The sequence below is a fragment of the Epinephelus lanceolatus genome, chromosome 22 (genome assembly GCF_041903045.1).
Source record: "Epinephelus lanceolatus isolate andai-2023 chromosome 22, ASM4190304v1, whole genome shotgun sequence".
Lineage (NCBI taxonomy): Eukaryota > Metazoa > Chordata > Actinopteri > Perciformes > Serranidae > Epinephelus > Epinephelus lanceolatus.
This window is the reverse complement of record NC_135755.1, coordinates 37705341-37721693: the sequence shown is the minus strand read 5'-3', so window position 1 is coordinate 37721693 and position 16353 is coordinate 37705341. Positions and strand designations below refer to the sequence as shown.

General features: G+C 38.6%; 1 protein-coding gene and 1 non-coding gene across 2 annotated transcripts in view; one reads left to right on the top strand and one right to left on the bottom strand.

The window, feature by feature from the left end:
* The first annotated feature begins 3506 nt into the window (after positions 1-3506).
* Positions 3507-3625, top strand: LOC117246521 (5S ribosomal RNA). The gene has a single exon (XR_004500730.2). It is a non-coding gene; the product is annotated as a 5S ribosomal RNA (ribosomal RNA).
* Positions 3626-9262: 5637 nt separating this feature from the next.
* Positions 9263-16353, bottom strand: part of ablim2 (actin binding LIM protein family, member 2) — a 245136-nt gene continuing 238045 nt past the window's right edge. Inside the window, 1 exon segment of the mRNA XM_078164135.1 lies at positions 9263-15662. Within this exon segment, the coding sequence (XP_078020261.1) occupies positions 15549-15662 (114 nt within the window). The 3' untranslated portion in view covers positions 9263-15548.

Here is a 16353-nt window from a genome sequence, read left to right as displayed (position 1 = left end):
TGTCTCAGGTTTTTTAGTTTAATGTGATATAGCTTTAAAACAGAGCCTGATACAGCAGATTTTATTTGATAATAATTACTCTGCCTTACTTCTCACCTTCAGCTCTGCCTGTCATACCTGCTGCTTCTTAGCAATTTTTTGTCAGCCTCTCTACTCCTCTGCCCTTTCTCTGTACCCTGACTTTTCTTTGAATGGTCCCTGATTTTTTGATGAGGCATTCTGACTTAGTTAATCAGGCAGCAGTCTGCCTCACATGTTTACATTAGCGGCACTTATAAGTTCTGCGCACCTGACCCATGTCAGATGGACCATACCATTTCACAACCTACCAGGAGGAGTATCGATGACACATTAAAATGTGTTTTGATCATAAAATTACATTTATTTCGTAATTATTCATGTAAGTACACATTACTTGTATTGTCAGTGGTTGTTGTACTCGATCCCATTTACAGGTCAACCATACCTTTTCATGGACCCCCCTTAGCCTTGGGCCAGGGTCATCTGTACACTTTGACCACCCTTGACAGCAGGGCTGCATCAAAGTACTGTATACATGTTTGTTGGAATGAAATTGTAAGCAAGACCTCATGTTGGAAAGCATGAAATCAGATGCCTAACTCCAGTCTATTAATCAGCCCTAAACCTAAACTAGATTATAATTCCTTTGAAAGCCTTGTCCTTAGTCTTTTACATCCGACCTGGAAAACCTCACAGCCACTTCTATTTGTTATAGTGTACCGTGCGCCTTCTGAATTTTTATCTGAATTCTCAGAGTTTTTAATCCAGTTAAGTTCTTAAATCAGATAAAGTTATTATTGTCTGTGATTTCAATATTCATGTTGACAGTGATAATGACTTTGCGTTCATCAGATTAGTAGACTCCATTGGCTTCAGTCAGGGTGTACATAAACCCACTCACTGTTTTAACTACTCCCTCGATGGGGTCAGCCCTATGTTCCCACATTTCTAAGAATTTTTTTTAACTGAAAATTAGGCCCTATTTTCCACAGCCCTATGTTCCCACATTTCTAAGGTTTTTCTCAAAATTAGGCCCTATGTTCCCACAGTTCCCATATTTCTATGATTTTTCTCAAAATTAAACCCTATGTTCCCACATTTCTAGGACATTTTCAAAATTAGCTCTTGTGTTCCTACATTTCCCTTCAATTTAAGCCCTATCCTCCCACAAGATTTTTTGAAAGCACTTTATAGTAAATAAATGAATGAATGAATTTTATTTCAATCAGCAGCAAGAGAGTAGCGCAGTAGACTTGATGACACTGACAGGTTGACACAGAGGAGTTTTCAAATAGGCATCCTCCTTCCTTAATGTTTCCTCCATGAGCCTATGACGCCTCCAGAGGGCTGGAAGGTGACTCCAAGCATCCCAGGAGCACCCCCTCTCTATGCCAACCCGGCTTTCCAGAGGTATTGATGCACTGCAAACTACGGTTTGTGTCCAGTTGCTGCCCTTCATTCGACAGATCTGACGGGAAGCTAGTCAATGCGAGGCCTCTGTGCTACTTAGTTTAGTTTGTTTATTTAAAAGGACAATGTGCACTTACATTAAATGTTTGCAATAAACAAAGGGATGGACACACCAGATTTAGCTAAAAGCTACATTCCATCTGTAGTCCATTGCTACTGGATAATAGGTTGGGTGTAATTGGCTACCAAATTGGGAGACAGGGGGATAAAATCGGATACAAATTTATGAAAAAGGCAATGTGGGAACATAGGGCTGTGGGAACATTGGCAGGCTCCCCCCTCGATCTAGTTCTGACGTATGGAATTGAAATTGAAAACTTACTAGTCTTTCCAGAGAATCCCTCTCTGTCAGATCACTACTTAATAACTTTTGATTTCTTTCTACTAGATTACACACCACTCAGCAACAGTTACTATACTAGGTGATTATCAGATAGTGCTGTAGCAAAATTTAAGTAAATGATTCCATCGGCTTTGAATTTAATACCATGTTCCTCTGTAACAGAGGTTTCCCGAACTGAATTGATTATCTTGTCGATAGTGCAGCAGGCTTGCTGCGATCAACACTCAACTCGGTAGCACCTCTTAAAAAGAAGTTAATGAAGCAAAGAAAGTTTGCTCCTTGGTACAACTCCCAAACCCAAAAATTAAAACAAATATCGCGAAAATTTGAAAGGAATTGGTGATTAACCAAACTGGAAGAATCTCGTTTGGTCTGGGAAGACAGTCTCAAAACGTATAGGGGGGCCCTCCGCAATGCCAGAGCAAACTATTACTTATCATTAGAAGAAGAGAAGACAAGAAGAACAACCCCAGATTTCTTTTCAGCACTGTAGCCAGGCTGACAGAAAGTCACAGCTCTATATAGAAGTAATGATTTCTTTTTTAATGACAAAATTCTAACTACTAGAGGCAAAATTCATGACTTCTTGTCCTGGGACAGTACCTATCTGCCCTCAAACACAGCTGTAAGACCTGATATATATTTAGATTGCTTCCCCCAGATTACTCTTCAACAATTGACCTCAATGATTTCTTCATCCAAGTCATCAACGTGTCTCTTAGACCCCATCCCAAGTAGGCTACCTTGGGGCGGCAGTAGCTCAGTTGGGGCGGCAGTAGCTCAGTCCATAGGGACTTAGGTTGGGAACCGGAGGGTTGCCTGTTCAAGTCCCTGTCCGGACCAAAATATGGAGCGTGGACTGGTAGCTGGAGAGGTGCCAGTTCACCTCCTGGGCACTGCCGAGGTGCCCCTGAGCAAGGCACTGAACCCCCCAACCGCTCAGAGCGCCTGTCATGGGCAGCCCACTCTGACATCTCTCCACTTAGTGTATGTATAGGTCCTGTTTGTGCATGTGTGTGTTCGGACCTGTGTGTAATTGACAAACAGAGTGAAAAATTGAATTTCCCCTTGGGGATTAATAAAGTATATAAAAAAAAAATTTAAAAAACCCTAAGCCTATTTTATAGGCCTCTGCTCAAAAATTGCATACCCATAATGAAATGAATATATCTCTGTAACCACAAGGTCTATTTGAATACTTTTGGTGTCATGGTAAAGGGAACACTTGTGAGATTTGTTAAGATGTGTAAATATCAGTATATGTGTTATATGTGAAGAGTAAATGAACATGGGACACAGCACAAATGAAACATTTTGAGATTCGCCTAAAAAAAAAGCATTTATAGGATGAGTATCCCTTTGGAATGATGCAGCTGCAGCTCTAAACCTCTATCAAATCATAGTACAATATGTGAACATTAACTCTGCAAAGGTTGATTCTGATAAAGTGAAGCAGAACAATATTAGAGAGGTTTTAGTACAGAAAATTCAGGAGAGCTCTCCAAAATTGCACCATGTTTGCATGTGATTTTTGTCATGTACAATCCTATATCTTTCATTTTTTGTTTCTGTAAATCCCTAATGATGTTTAGGATATACACATACAACTGTCCATTGGTTTTTTTCCTCTATTTCCCACTCCAAACTGACCAATACACACCTACTACTTACTACTTACGGCCATACCACCCTGAATACACCTGATCTCGTCCGATCTTGGAAGCTAAGCAGGGTCGGGCCGGGTCAGTACTTGGATGGGAGACCGCCTGCGAATATCCGGTGCTGTAAGCTATCGCGAAAATTTGAAAGGAATTGGCGATTAACCAGACTGGAAGAATCTCATTTAATCTGGGCAGACAGTCTCAAAATGTATAAGAAGGGCCTCCGCAATGCCAGAGCAAACTACTACTCAGCATTAATAGAAGAAAACAAGAATAACCCCAGGTTTCTTTTCAGCACTGTAGCCAGACTGACTGAGAATCAAAGCTCTATTGAGCCTTGTATTCCTTTAGCCCTTAGCAGTAATGATTTTATGAGCTTTTTTAATGACAAAATTCTAACTATTAGAGACAAAATTCATGACCTCAGGTCCTCAGATAGTACCAATCTAACCTCAAACACAGCTATCAAACTTAATATATATTTAGATTGCTTCTCCCCAATTTCTCTTCAAGAATTGACCGCAGTGATTTCTTCATCTAAATCATCAATGTGTCTCTTAGACCCCATCCCAACTAGGCTACTTAAGGAGGTCTTACCTTTAGTTAACACTCATATATTAGATATGATCAATATATCCTTATTAACAGGCTATGTACCACAGTCTTTTAAGGTAGCTGTAATTAAACCTCTCCTAAAAAAGCCCACCCTGGATCCAGAGGTGTTAGCCAACTATAGACCAATATCTGATCTTCCCTTTCTTTCAGAGATCCTTGAGAAAGTAGTCGCAGACCAGCTGTGTGACTTTCTCCATGATAATAATTTATTTGAGGAATTTCAGTCAGGATTTAGAGTGCATCATAGCACTGAGACAGCACTAGTTAAAATTACAAATGGGAAGATTAGATATTGGTCTATAGTTGGCTAACACCTCTGGATCCTAGGTGGGCTTTTTTAGAAGAGGTTTAATTACAGGACTGTGGTACATAGCCTGTTAATAAAGATATATTCATCATGGCTAATATGTGAGTGTTAACTAAAGGTAAGACTTCCTTAAGTAGCCTTTTGGGATGGGGTCTAAGAGACACATTGATGAGTTAGATGAAGAAATCATTGTGGTCAGTTGTTGAAGAGAAATCGGGGAGAAGCTATCTAAATATATTAGGTCTTACAGCTGTATTTGAGGGCAGATTGGTTCCGTTTGAGGGCGGGAGGTCATGAATTTTGCCTCTAATAGTTAGAATTCTGTCATTAAAAAAGCTCATAAAATCATTACTGCTAAGGGCTAAAGGAATACAAGGCACAATAGAGCTGTGACTCAGTCAGCCTGGCTACAGTGCTGAAAAGAAACCTAGGGTTGTTCTTATTTTCTTCTATTAATGCTCAGTAATAGTTTGCTCTAGTATTGCGGAGGCCCCTCTTATACGTTTTGAGACTTTGTTCCCAGACTAAGCGAGACTCTTCCAGTTTGGTTAATTGCCAATTCCTTTCAAATTTTCACGATATTTGTTTTGATTTTCGTGTTTCAGAGTTGTACCAAAAAATAAATCAAAAGTTATTAAGTAATGATCTGATAGAAAGGGATTCTGTGGGAAGACTGTTATCAGTTTCAATTCCATACGTCAGAACTAGATCGAGGGTATGGTTAAAACAATGAGTGGGTTTATATACACCCTGACTGAAGCCAATGGAGTCTAATAATGAGATAAACGCAGTAGCGAGAGAGTCATTATCAACATCACCATGAATGTTAAAATCACCTGCAATAATAACTTTATCTGATTTAATAACTAAACTGGGTAAAAACTCTGAGAATTCAGATACAAATTCAGAATATGGGCCAGGAGCACAGTACACTATAACAAATAAAAGTGGCTGCGAGGTTTTCCAGGTTGGATGTAAAAGACTAAGAACAAGGCTTTCAAATGAATTATAATCTAGTTTAGGTTTAGGGCTGATTAACAGACTAGAGTTAAAATGGCTGCAACTCCTCCTCCTTGAGCATTGCTGTCCCCCATGTTGGTGTTTATTTGCACATACAAAATTCACTTGCACTAAATACGTTCACTTTAATCCATTGCTCACTTTTTATCCACTGCTCATTATTATTATTATTATTATTATTATTATTATTATTATTATTATTATTATGTATTGCTGTTTCTTGTATTTTTTGTACTGTTTTGCATGCCTAGTTTTTTTTAAGTTTTTAAATACTGAAATCTTTAATCTGACTCTTTCCCCTTGACTGCTGTAACACTGGAATTTCTCAATTGTGGGATCAATAAAGGTGTATCTTATCTTATCTTGTCCTCGGCCACTGCCTCGAGGAATGTGGGTATTATTATGACTAACAGCAGGTAGCATTAGCGATCTTGAGTCCAAGGGGCTTGAGATGCAGCTGAAAGACAGAGCCATGATCTCTTTGGGGACCTACTGTATAACAAGGACAATAAATGTGCACATTTAGATAGAAACGTCAGTAAGCATGAGGTGAGGTGTATCACGATTACATGTGAAGTACGTCATCCTGTCAGATACAATTATCTTTCAGAATGAACTACCTGTATAAATGTGGAGTAGATCATTCTGTCTTATACAAATATCAATCAGAATGGACTGCTACCTGTATACATGTGAAATAGGTCATCCTGTCAGGTCCATATATCCATCAGAATTAAATACTACCTGTACAAATGTAGAGTAGGTCATCCTGTCAAGTATAAATATCTATCAGGATGGATGGACTACCTGTATTGCTACATGTTTCAAAACAGCAAAATTGCTGTGCCTTACAGACAATGTTTGAAATATAGAAACCACACAATTGCAACAACAATCTAAGTCAACATTAACTGCAATTAGTTACATGCTATTTTCAGTAAAATATCCAGCTTTTCCTAAGAAACTATCTGCTAATAGGCAAGTAAACTTATATAAGCTACATGTGATACAGGCATATGAGACATATTAGAAAATCTGACACTGAAACTGTAAAATATTGATTATTTATTAAATATATTCAGAGTTATTATTATTTATGCAAATGAATCACATTTTTAGGGGCTAAAGGAGCTTGAAAACTCAAGAAACTTTGTACACACATCAGAACCGATGAAAATTTTGATATTTTAAGGGTGTCAGTCTTTGGTAGGGAGTAGGCCTTGTGTGACAAACATTCTAAGATTTACATTAAATTTTCATTGTGTGGTCCACAACAACATAATGTATGTTTAGAGTGTGTTCTCCAGTGCTGCATGGTGGAAATAATAAGTGGTACAAAAGTTGCAATACGTCATTGCCAGAGCTGGCACTAAATGCAGGCAATTACATCAAACGTGTGTGCATAGCACCCATTGATTACCAAAATGCACAGCTGCATCAACCTTATTGTTTGAAGCAGCAGTAGACCAGCAGCTGAGGTAAATTTATTGTTTTTGTCAGTGGAGTCTGGTGGCTTTGACAAGAGAAAGATGGGGAACTGAAGCCGTGGATGGAAAGGTAAAGCCATAAAATTTCTCTAAATATAACATACATTTAAACCTGACATTGATATTTTTTGGGAGGGTCTGTAATAAGCTTTGTTGCTGCCCCCATCCATCACAGTATATTGCTTAGCTATGAAGCTTCTCCAAACTGAGGGTTTGCAGACTGACATCTTCTTAATGTAATATACCATCTATGGATAAGTACTCCATACAACCCCAATTAAAAAAGCCCAAACTATCCCTTAAGGTTTAAGGCAGATCAGTGAGGTACAACATTACTGTAAGTACTTACTAAGCTCAGCTGGTTTGAAGCAAAACATTACATCTCCCTATAATATCAACCAAAGTGTTTTAGTAGCCTAAACTACATAATGCTCAAAATATCTAATAAATGCAATAAAAAGAAATTCTGAATTGAGAAAATTAAAATGATTCTCATTATAGTAAAAACCACTGGTGTTCCTCTTGGGAAACAGTGCATCCAGTTCAGATTTAATTGAAAACAAGTTAAAACAATTAAAACAAGTTACTGGAAATTTGGTTGCAAAAGGATTACAGAGCAGGATATGATGGCAGAGAAAAAAATGTTAAGAAAACCATACAAGTACATTTTAATAGGTAAATAATCTTCTTGGCAGAAGAGTCACATGTTCTTAACAACAAAGCCAACTTGGACACAAATCAGACACAGAGATTCAACTGTGACAAACCATCATCTATTTTACCCCTGTCCAGACACTGTGGGTTTTGTTTATTGATAATGAATGCCAAAAAAAATATAGGAATTAAGCCATATTTCAAGATAAATCATCAATCCAAAGAATATAACTTTTATTCATGTGGTTATGAGAAATGAGGTATTCATTCTTCTACATTTACAAATATTTTGTCACGTACGCTGGTTCTATAAAGGTTTGTATTCAGAATGAAAGATCTCCATTCTGTCCTTGGCAGCAATGTAGGAAACACAAAGTGCAAACAATGGGGTTAAATATATTACACCACAGGCTCTGAGCAGTGTCCATAGTGTTGTTTTATCTTGGTCAGAGGCCTGTGTGCCTTCAGAGATGAAAGGTCTCTGCTTGTGTAATCCAGTCTGGGTGGGTTTTCCTCCACTTTCTTTTCTAATTTAGCATCACTTTGGCTACATTCACACTCAGTACATTTACATGACATTTAAGAAAATCGATTTATTGTGTCAGTCCGAATACAACCAGACTTTTAAAATACATGTAAACATGTTAGTCCAACTCAAATCACACTAAATCGAATTTCTCAAAGTCGGACTAACACACCCGGAAATCAAATAGCAATGTGTAACAGAAGAAGAAGCCGGTAACAACATGGCAAATTCTACACATAGAGCTGTGCTATGTCAGCTGACAGAGTGAAATATTTTAAAATACATAGATGGGAGGAAAACGGCAAATGGCGATTGTTTGGTCTGACATAGTAGGTAAACCAGAAAAAGGTCCAATACTAACAAGATGAAAGGGGCATGTTGCCACCTATTGTAGGGGAGTCGGACATACTTCAGTCAATAAATCAATTCCCCTCCTGCACATGTATACTGGGACAAGGACAGTGGTCCAATTAAATGGCCTTGTTGAGCTATAACTGTAGCTCCACTTAACTGTGCATGTAAAGGTACTGACTGTAGGCTTCATACTAAGTTTGAAATTACTGCTCATATTAGATCTTGGATGACTGTTCGTATCTTTCCTTGATGTAACCTTTATCTGATACCTAGCCCCCCACATGCGATGAAGCTAATTAGGAAGATGCATCATCTATTGAAGTTTTATCATGATAACACCCACCTTAGGTTAATCAATGTAGTCTTTAACTTTCCATCATCACTCCAAGTTTCATCAAACTCAGACCAGTGTAGTCTGAGATCCTGCTTGATGTGGATACCATTCAGTCCATGGTTGGCTGATTTTCATGTAAGTTGTGGGGAACATCTAGTGCAGATAATGTTTTTCCCCTCATGAGCCCCTATTTCCTTAAGTGCTGATCAGCATTCTCACAGCTAGTCTTTACATGCATTATAAAACACTAGTGTAATGTGGCAGATGTTTGAAACAACTCAGATTAGACTGTAACCACAGACTCTTTTAACTTAAAACTATGGTGTACTGGGTTTTATTTTTATTGCTCTTACTGTTAGTTATCAGCTAATATAACATTGTGCTCACCAAGCATTGCTGGCATCTGGGAACATGGCAACATTGCTAAAAGTAGGTCCATTGTTCAAGAAAAAGCAAGACAATCACACATGTTGCAGAGTAACCAATAGGTTATCTAGATAAGTTTCCACTTTATTTAGGAGTGAAATGGAAAGTAGTGTACACCTGTAATGTTGCTAATAATTTCTCATTGCACAGGAACACTGAGTTGCATTCTGCACAGCGATTAAAAATCAGAAAAGTCAGAATGAGGGCACTTTCTGCTGCAGTGTGAACATGCTTTCATAAGTCTTAGTTTAGAGGGATAGTTCGGATATTTTGTGGGGCTGTATAGGGTACTTATCCATAGACAGTATACTACTGTAAAACTTACGTTAAACACCCAGTCCCTTTTACTAGCTGGGTGTGACTGCACCTTTTAACAAATAAAGGCCTGTCTTATTTAGGCGCCTGGTCAGGTTGCCAAGCAGTTCAATTTTACAGAAGTTCTTTGGATGTATACATCTGGGTTTCATTTAAACTTTTGACAATATGGAGATGCTACACATTGTTAGTTTAGTTAGATTCTCCACAATTCAGTCATTCAGATTATTTTACTGAAACCGTGAGCATCAAAGAATACAGTAATTCATTCAGATTTACCAGCCTGGTAAACAAGAGAGACAAAAAAAACAAAGAGGTGACTCCCTACCTGAAGCTCCCTACCCTATCTGAAGCTGTCATTAAGTCAGAATTATGTGTCTATTTCTTGATTACCCGGTTATTCCTTTAGTCTGTAAGGGTCCACCGGTCAAAAGAATCAAAAGGGTTTTTAATAAACATGAATCCAAGTTATGCATATTGTTTTAACAGAAGTGGTTTTGGGTCAGTGTGCCGGGTGCCGTAATCCTTGGGTGCTGTCGTAACTCTCTCTCTGATGTGCTGTCTCTTGGAGCTTGATCAAATGAATGATTAATAAATGATTTGTTAGGGGCGTCGGTGGCTTAGTGATAGAGCAGGCGCCCCATGTACAAGGCTGTTGCCACAGCGGCCCGGGTTCGAGTCCAGCCTGTGGCCCTTTGCTGCATGTCTCTCCCTCTCTCTCTCCCCACTTCACTGTCCTGTCAATTAAAGGCAAAAAATGCCCTAAAAAATATCATAAATAAATACATGATTTGTTATTTAAAGCCTAATTTTATACGAGTAATATTCATACTGGTTTAAATGAACAATTTGATTGTTTGATTTTGTGTAAAAAGAATTAAAGGCCTGTCAAATATAGACACCTGCCCCAAATATAGCCCCGTTGAGTTCAGTGATTTAAAGGGGAACTAACGTTTTTTCAACCTGGGCCCTATTTTCCGATCTACTTTTGTCTGAATGAGTGATAGGATGTTCAGTATTTGACATTTCTCCAGTACGAAGCTAGGGCTGACCTGCCTGCAGTCCGTGAGCATGTGGTATATTAAATAATAGGGCACTCAGACAGCATCAAACAACGTCAAAATACATCCACTAAAAGTGCATTTTTTCCACAGAGATAGGCTCGGATTGTTAGTATAGTTATCTGACAACATAACAGAAAGGAGAAATGAACGTCTGTGTTTACCTTTAGCTGGATTCAGACATGTTCTGGTGGTTTTTTTTTTTTTTTTTTTTTGGGGGAGTTTTTCCTTATCCGCTGTGAGGGTCTTAAGGACAGAGGGATGTCGTATGCTGTAAAGCCCTGTGACGCAAATTGTGATTTGTGATATTGGGCTTTATAAATAAAATTGAATTGAAATTGAATTGAATGTTCCTCTGCCTGTTGCAATTTTAGTATATGTGCTACCGAAGTAACACTGCTCCCTCCGACTGATCAAAGTAGTAGCAGACCAGCAGCTCCTGTGTTCAGCTAAAATTACTGTCTCTGTCAATGTAGTCTGGTGGCTTTGATGATATTCTCGATACAGAGTACACATAATACTGATTTTTTTGTTTTTAGGTGGGACTTTTTTCAGGTGGCTTAAAAACATATTTTTGCTGACCTCTCCACAGCAGGTCATTGATTAGCTTTTGTGTCAGACTCCAGCCTGCTTCTCCAAACTGGGGGCGTGCCGACCAACATCTCCTGTATATAATATACTGTCTATGGATAAGTACCCCATTCAACCCCACTTGAAAAAAACAAACTATCCCTTAAAGTAAGACGTAGGAAAACTCCTGTATAAATCTGACAGCTGTATAAATCTGACAGTTATCATATTTACTATTGAAATAACGTGATTTAGTTAAAGGTCATACACTCAACTGCATCCTCTATTGTTAAAACAAACAAACAAACCAAAAAAATACGTATACACACCTCCTCACTGTGTATATGACACAGCCTAGTACTTTCAAAGGATAAACTTGCCAGACTATTTCCCAGAGCAAATCCTGGCTGTCTGAGGTGTAACCACAGCCCAGCCTCAACTGGACACGTTTTGGGCATGTAAATCTCTCTCAACAACTACCGGGGACCAATATTCAAAGTTTATCGTATATTTGTAAAAGCACCATAACACCTGATTTTCACATTGCCATCTTTGGTATCTCATCCCCAGATTGCAAGGTCACAACTCACAGGCAAATGCTATAGCTTTTGCTTCACTGGTGGCTGGCAGACTTTGTTTTTATTTATGGAAACAAATAAAGCCCCATCACTCTTACAGTGGTTAAAGGAGATGTTCTCTCTTCTGCCTTTAGAAAAACTTTGATGTATTGAAAGCCTGTAAGAATGTCTTCTTAACCTGAGGTCTGTACTACAAAGCCAGTTCAACTTACCCAGGATATGTTTTCATTATCTGGCTTAACTAACCCTAACATTGGCCATCTGGATAACTGGTACTACAAAGCTGGTTATCAACTACTTCAGTTAACTTGTGGTTTTCCTATTCAGCCACAAGCTTGTTCATGTGAAAGAGGTGGGGGTGTTAATTTTGAGAGACATCATTAGAATAAAGGAGGCTACCTCATATCATATGAGATGAAACATATCATACAATATCAGGCACTGCGAGACAGTAAAATGCCAGTGGTGTGGGATGTAAACGATACTCTATAATCTTATAATGGAAAATGTAGAAACACTGAAAATACTATCCAAAAATTCACTGTTGGCTGAGACTTAAATTACGTGTAGGTATCACAAGGCTATGTAACATTATTAAAGAGTCTTTTCTGCTATTTAGTTGGATGACAATGAAACATAAGTGTTTTATGTGACATATTCAAAGTAATGTCAGACTGTTTCTGCTAAAAAAGTTAAGAGTGGAAAAGTAGCTTAGTTAATGACTGATGAGGTCTATCTGACCCAAATGTTGCATTTGTAATATCAGGAGCCAATTAACAGTTTTCCCAGTTCTCACCACACAGGTGTCTCATTTTATTTTGAGCTGCAATGATGGAATCAGAGTGTAAAAGATCAACACTATCACTGAAAATAAACTGCGTAAGTTAGAATTCTGCTAAAATCATGTGTTTAGTTTTGTAAATGATCTCTACGTTTGTTAGAAGCTCTGTTTTAAAACCAGTGGAAATAGAGCCCTGAAACAATGATCGATGAATGATTCTACTGGCCTATATCAATATATAGACTACACTTTTTTTACCTGTCACTCCAGACATTTGTCCATGTTGGGATATTTTTTCTTCAGTGATCTGATTGGTCAGAGGTCGGGATGTTGACAGGTTGTGTGTAATCAGACACTCTGAAGTTAACCTGCTCTGGAGCAGATGAATTTCTCAGCATAAGTTGCCATAGTGATCTATCCCAGTAAAACCAGAATCAGCTTTGAAATACTGAAAACCCAGGGTTAACCCTGAAGTTACCTCGCTAACTTCAAATCCTGCTTCGTAGTACAGGACTCGGGAGTCCTTCCATAGGCTTTATTGAAAATTTTCGCTTCTATGAATGTATCATTTATCTAGTTGTAACCACAGGATCTGGACAGATGTATGTGCATACGGTTAAACTGTATTCAAAAACGGAGGCACAAATTAGCCCACCTAGTGAGGCAAGCGCCCCATATACAAAGGCTTTGTCCCTGACGCAGCAGCTGTGGGTTCAATGACAACCGATGGCCCCTTTCTGCATGCTCTCCTCTTTACCCACTTCAAGCTAACAACTGTCCTATCAATTAAAAAACAAACAAACAAACAAACAAAAAACTGTATTCAAAAACATTACCTGCAATTGAAATGAGATGTCCCTTTCTGTTTTTTCCTATGTTTTTGTTTTTTGCTTTATTTTGTTTTTCTTATTGTATTTTATTTTTCTCTCTTGAGCCTTGGAGGGAGGGGGCCGGGGGGTAGGGGTCCATATTTACATACATTTTGTAATTTGCATTGTTGTGTCATGTTAACTTGTTTTTTAATTACCTGAAATGAACATGCCTTTACAGTTTACTTGAATGTATTGTCATTTCATAATCAATAGATTTTTGACATTCATGTAACAAACTCAAGCACTCCAACCCATAGTGACTCTGTAGTTTGGATAAAGCACTTTAATAGCAGATGAGTATTAGAAAGAGGACATGATGCTTTATGACAACAGTTAGTGTGTTACTCACAGGAGCAAAACTGATCTGACACTCAGATTAAACTTAAAATTTGATATGTTCCTCTTCAAAAGCTCTCTTCTCTGTGATGCTATTCATTAGACACTACACTCTGAAGATTTCAAAATAAAATCCCTTCCTTAATGCAATTAAATAAATATCTAACACAGGTTAATGTAAGCAGCTGACCCAGGCATCTCACTAGATTCAGATTAACCACTAAATAATCAATCACTCAAACCACATTGATAACGATAACGTTTTCATACATTTCTAATCTGAGGTCAGTGGACAAACCCCATTTTCCCATCCTCATGCATGCCTGAAGAGTGATACACCATGGCTTGTACACAAACAAATATATCTGGTATATGTCCAGTATATGCTCACATACATCCTGCAGTATGTGGGTTGGCGAGCTGATCGATTTACAGTGCAGGAATCATCAAGCAAAGCTGATGGACTTCAGCTTGAGTGGAGCTTTTACTGTATGCAACAATGCTTTCAAACAACAAATATATAAAGAGTTAAATCTCTATCTGAGAAGATCTAACACAGCTTGAGTATTGAGTTTTAAATCAAGCAAGACCCCACTTGTTATGCTTAAATGCTGCTGCAGGTCTGCGAAAATAAAGTGAGCATGGGCTTTCTTTCTGGTAACAAAATCATGATTTCTCTCAGCTGTGCCTCGTGATGGGTTTAATGAGACTTTCCAGAAGTCAAAAATAGCTTATAAAAATAATTTCATTTGCTGTTTGATGTGAGTGCATGTCACTCTGGCAATCCGGCATGTTTGACACCTTTGCACACCCTGAAACCCTAAAACTGTACTGTATGTTTTGTGCAGGGACCCTCCTTATCCCCTCCATCTGTGATTCACTGCCATGATGTGGCCCCTATCCAGCCCTGGCTCTCCTACCTGTGCTGATTTATGAGATGCTTGCATAAGATGTGAGACTGCATATCGAAACTACCAAACCAGTCTTTCTTAACTTCTCTGATAGAAAAGATCATAAAGGAAAATTGAAAACAAAAGTGTAAGGTGCTCTTTGACAGTTTTTGAAAAAAAAAAGAAAAAAAAAACAAACAAAACAGATCAGAGCTGGAGTAGTTTCTTATCCCTATCTTTGGCCTTGACATGCGTGAACGTTAAGTGTGTACAAGCCTGCAGTTTCTTCACTGTCCTTGAGTAATGGCAGGATTGTCAATATGAACTGACTTGACAATGTAACAGTCACTCAGAGAGAAAACTCAAAATGATGGAGAGACAGCAAGCGAGAAAGGGGAAGGCAGAAAAAAGATTACGTACATAAAGATTGATCAAATCATGGAAACAAAACAGGTAAGGTGAAATAAGCCAAGATTAACAGAGTAGAGGAAGGCGCACATAAAACAGTCAGAACCATAAAAACCAGGGGGAAGGTCTGCATGAGAATTTGTAATTAGTAAGCAACTATTTTGCCAGGGTGTATGAAAGCGTCAAGATGGGTGGGAGAGGATGCAGAAACCACATGAAAGGCGAGGAGCATCAACACAGGCCATGCAAATGTAGCTCCTCATCCTCTTCTGCAAGGTGTCAGTCAAACATTTGGACCACATTGCATACAAAAAGCTTTAGATGCTGCCTCAACATCGTGAAAATGTTCCTGCACGGAGCGCCTCTCCGTGGCATCACAGGCAGATGGCATGGCGTTTTACAGGTGGAAAGTGGGGTTATCATGGTGGTGCATATATAGATATTTTAAATGAATTGGTTTTTATTTTCTGCTTCCTCCCAGACAGGACAGATGCTTATTGAGATGCTTTTTTTTTGTGTCTAAAAAAGGCGTGCCTTCTTCTTCAGTTCATTCTTTTTCCAGAGGGCCAGGCGGTCAAACTGCTCCAGGGTCATGCCAAACACCTGCTGGAAGTCCTCAGGAGATAGGTGTCTCTGACAAAGCAAAACACAGCAGAAAAAATATACCTAATTAGTGGACAGACCTTTATTGTACGCAAAGATGGTCAATTTTAAGAAACTGTCCTCACTAGTCATGTTTGGTGATAAAGTAGTGTTTATACCACTATGAAAAGTCTTTAGGGTGGATTATTGGTCTAACCTTGTGCACTGCCTTCTACTAACAGACAACTTCAAAAAACGCACTGCCACAGGGTCTTTGGCCTAATGAAGGGTATGCCAGATCAGAAAAAATGCTCACATTAGTCATTGTGAATGTATTGCCAAGCAGCTATTTTGTTATTTAGACATGAAAACTTGTTGAATTAAAAACTAGAATTAGCGCCCTGTGGTTGTATGCCTCCGCGCACCAGTCAAGTTGCAGTTAGTTAACACCCATGTCTGTGAAAACGTGGATGCTTCACACACATCTTCCCCCTGCAAGCACAGAAGATCAACAATCAGCACAATTTAAAGGTCGACACCCAAGGTTAGTGTCACCGATTGAGTATCTGACCAAATATTTCCCCTTCTGTTCCTGAGATATGACATTCAATAATGGCCAGAAAACTGTTTTACACAGAACATTATGATGTCACAGTGACATTGACCTTTGACCTTATAGATATACATTTTTTTCTCAATTTTTTGAGTTAGGCCAAAAACATGTTTTGTGAGGTCACAGTGA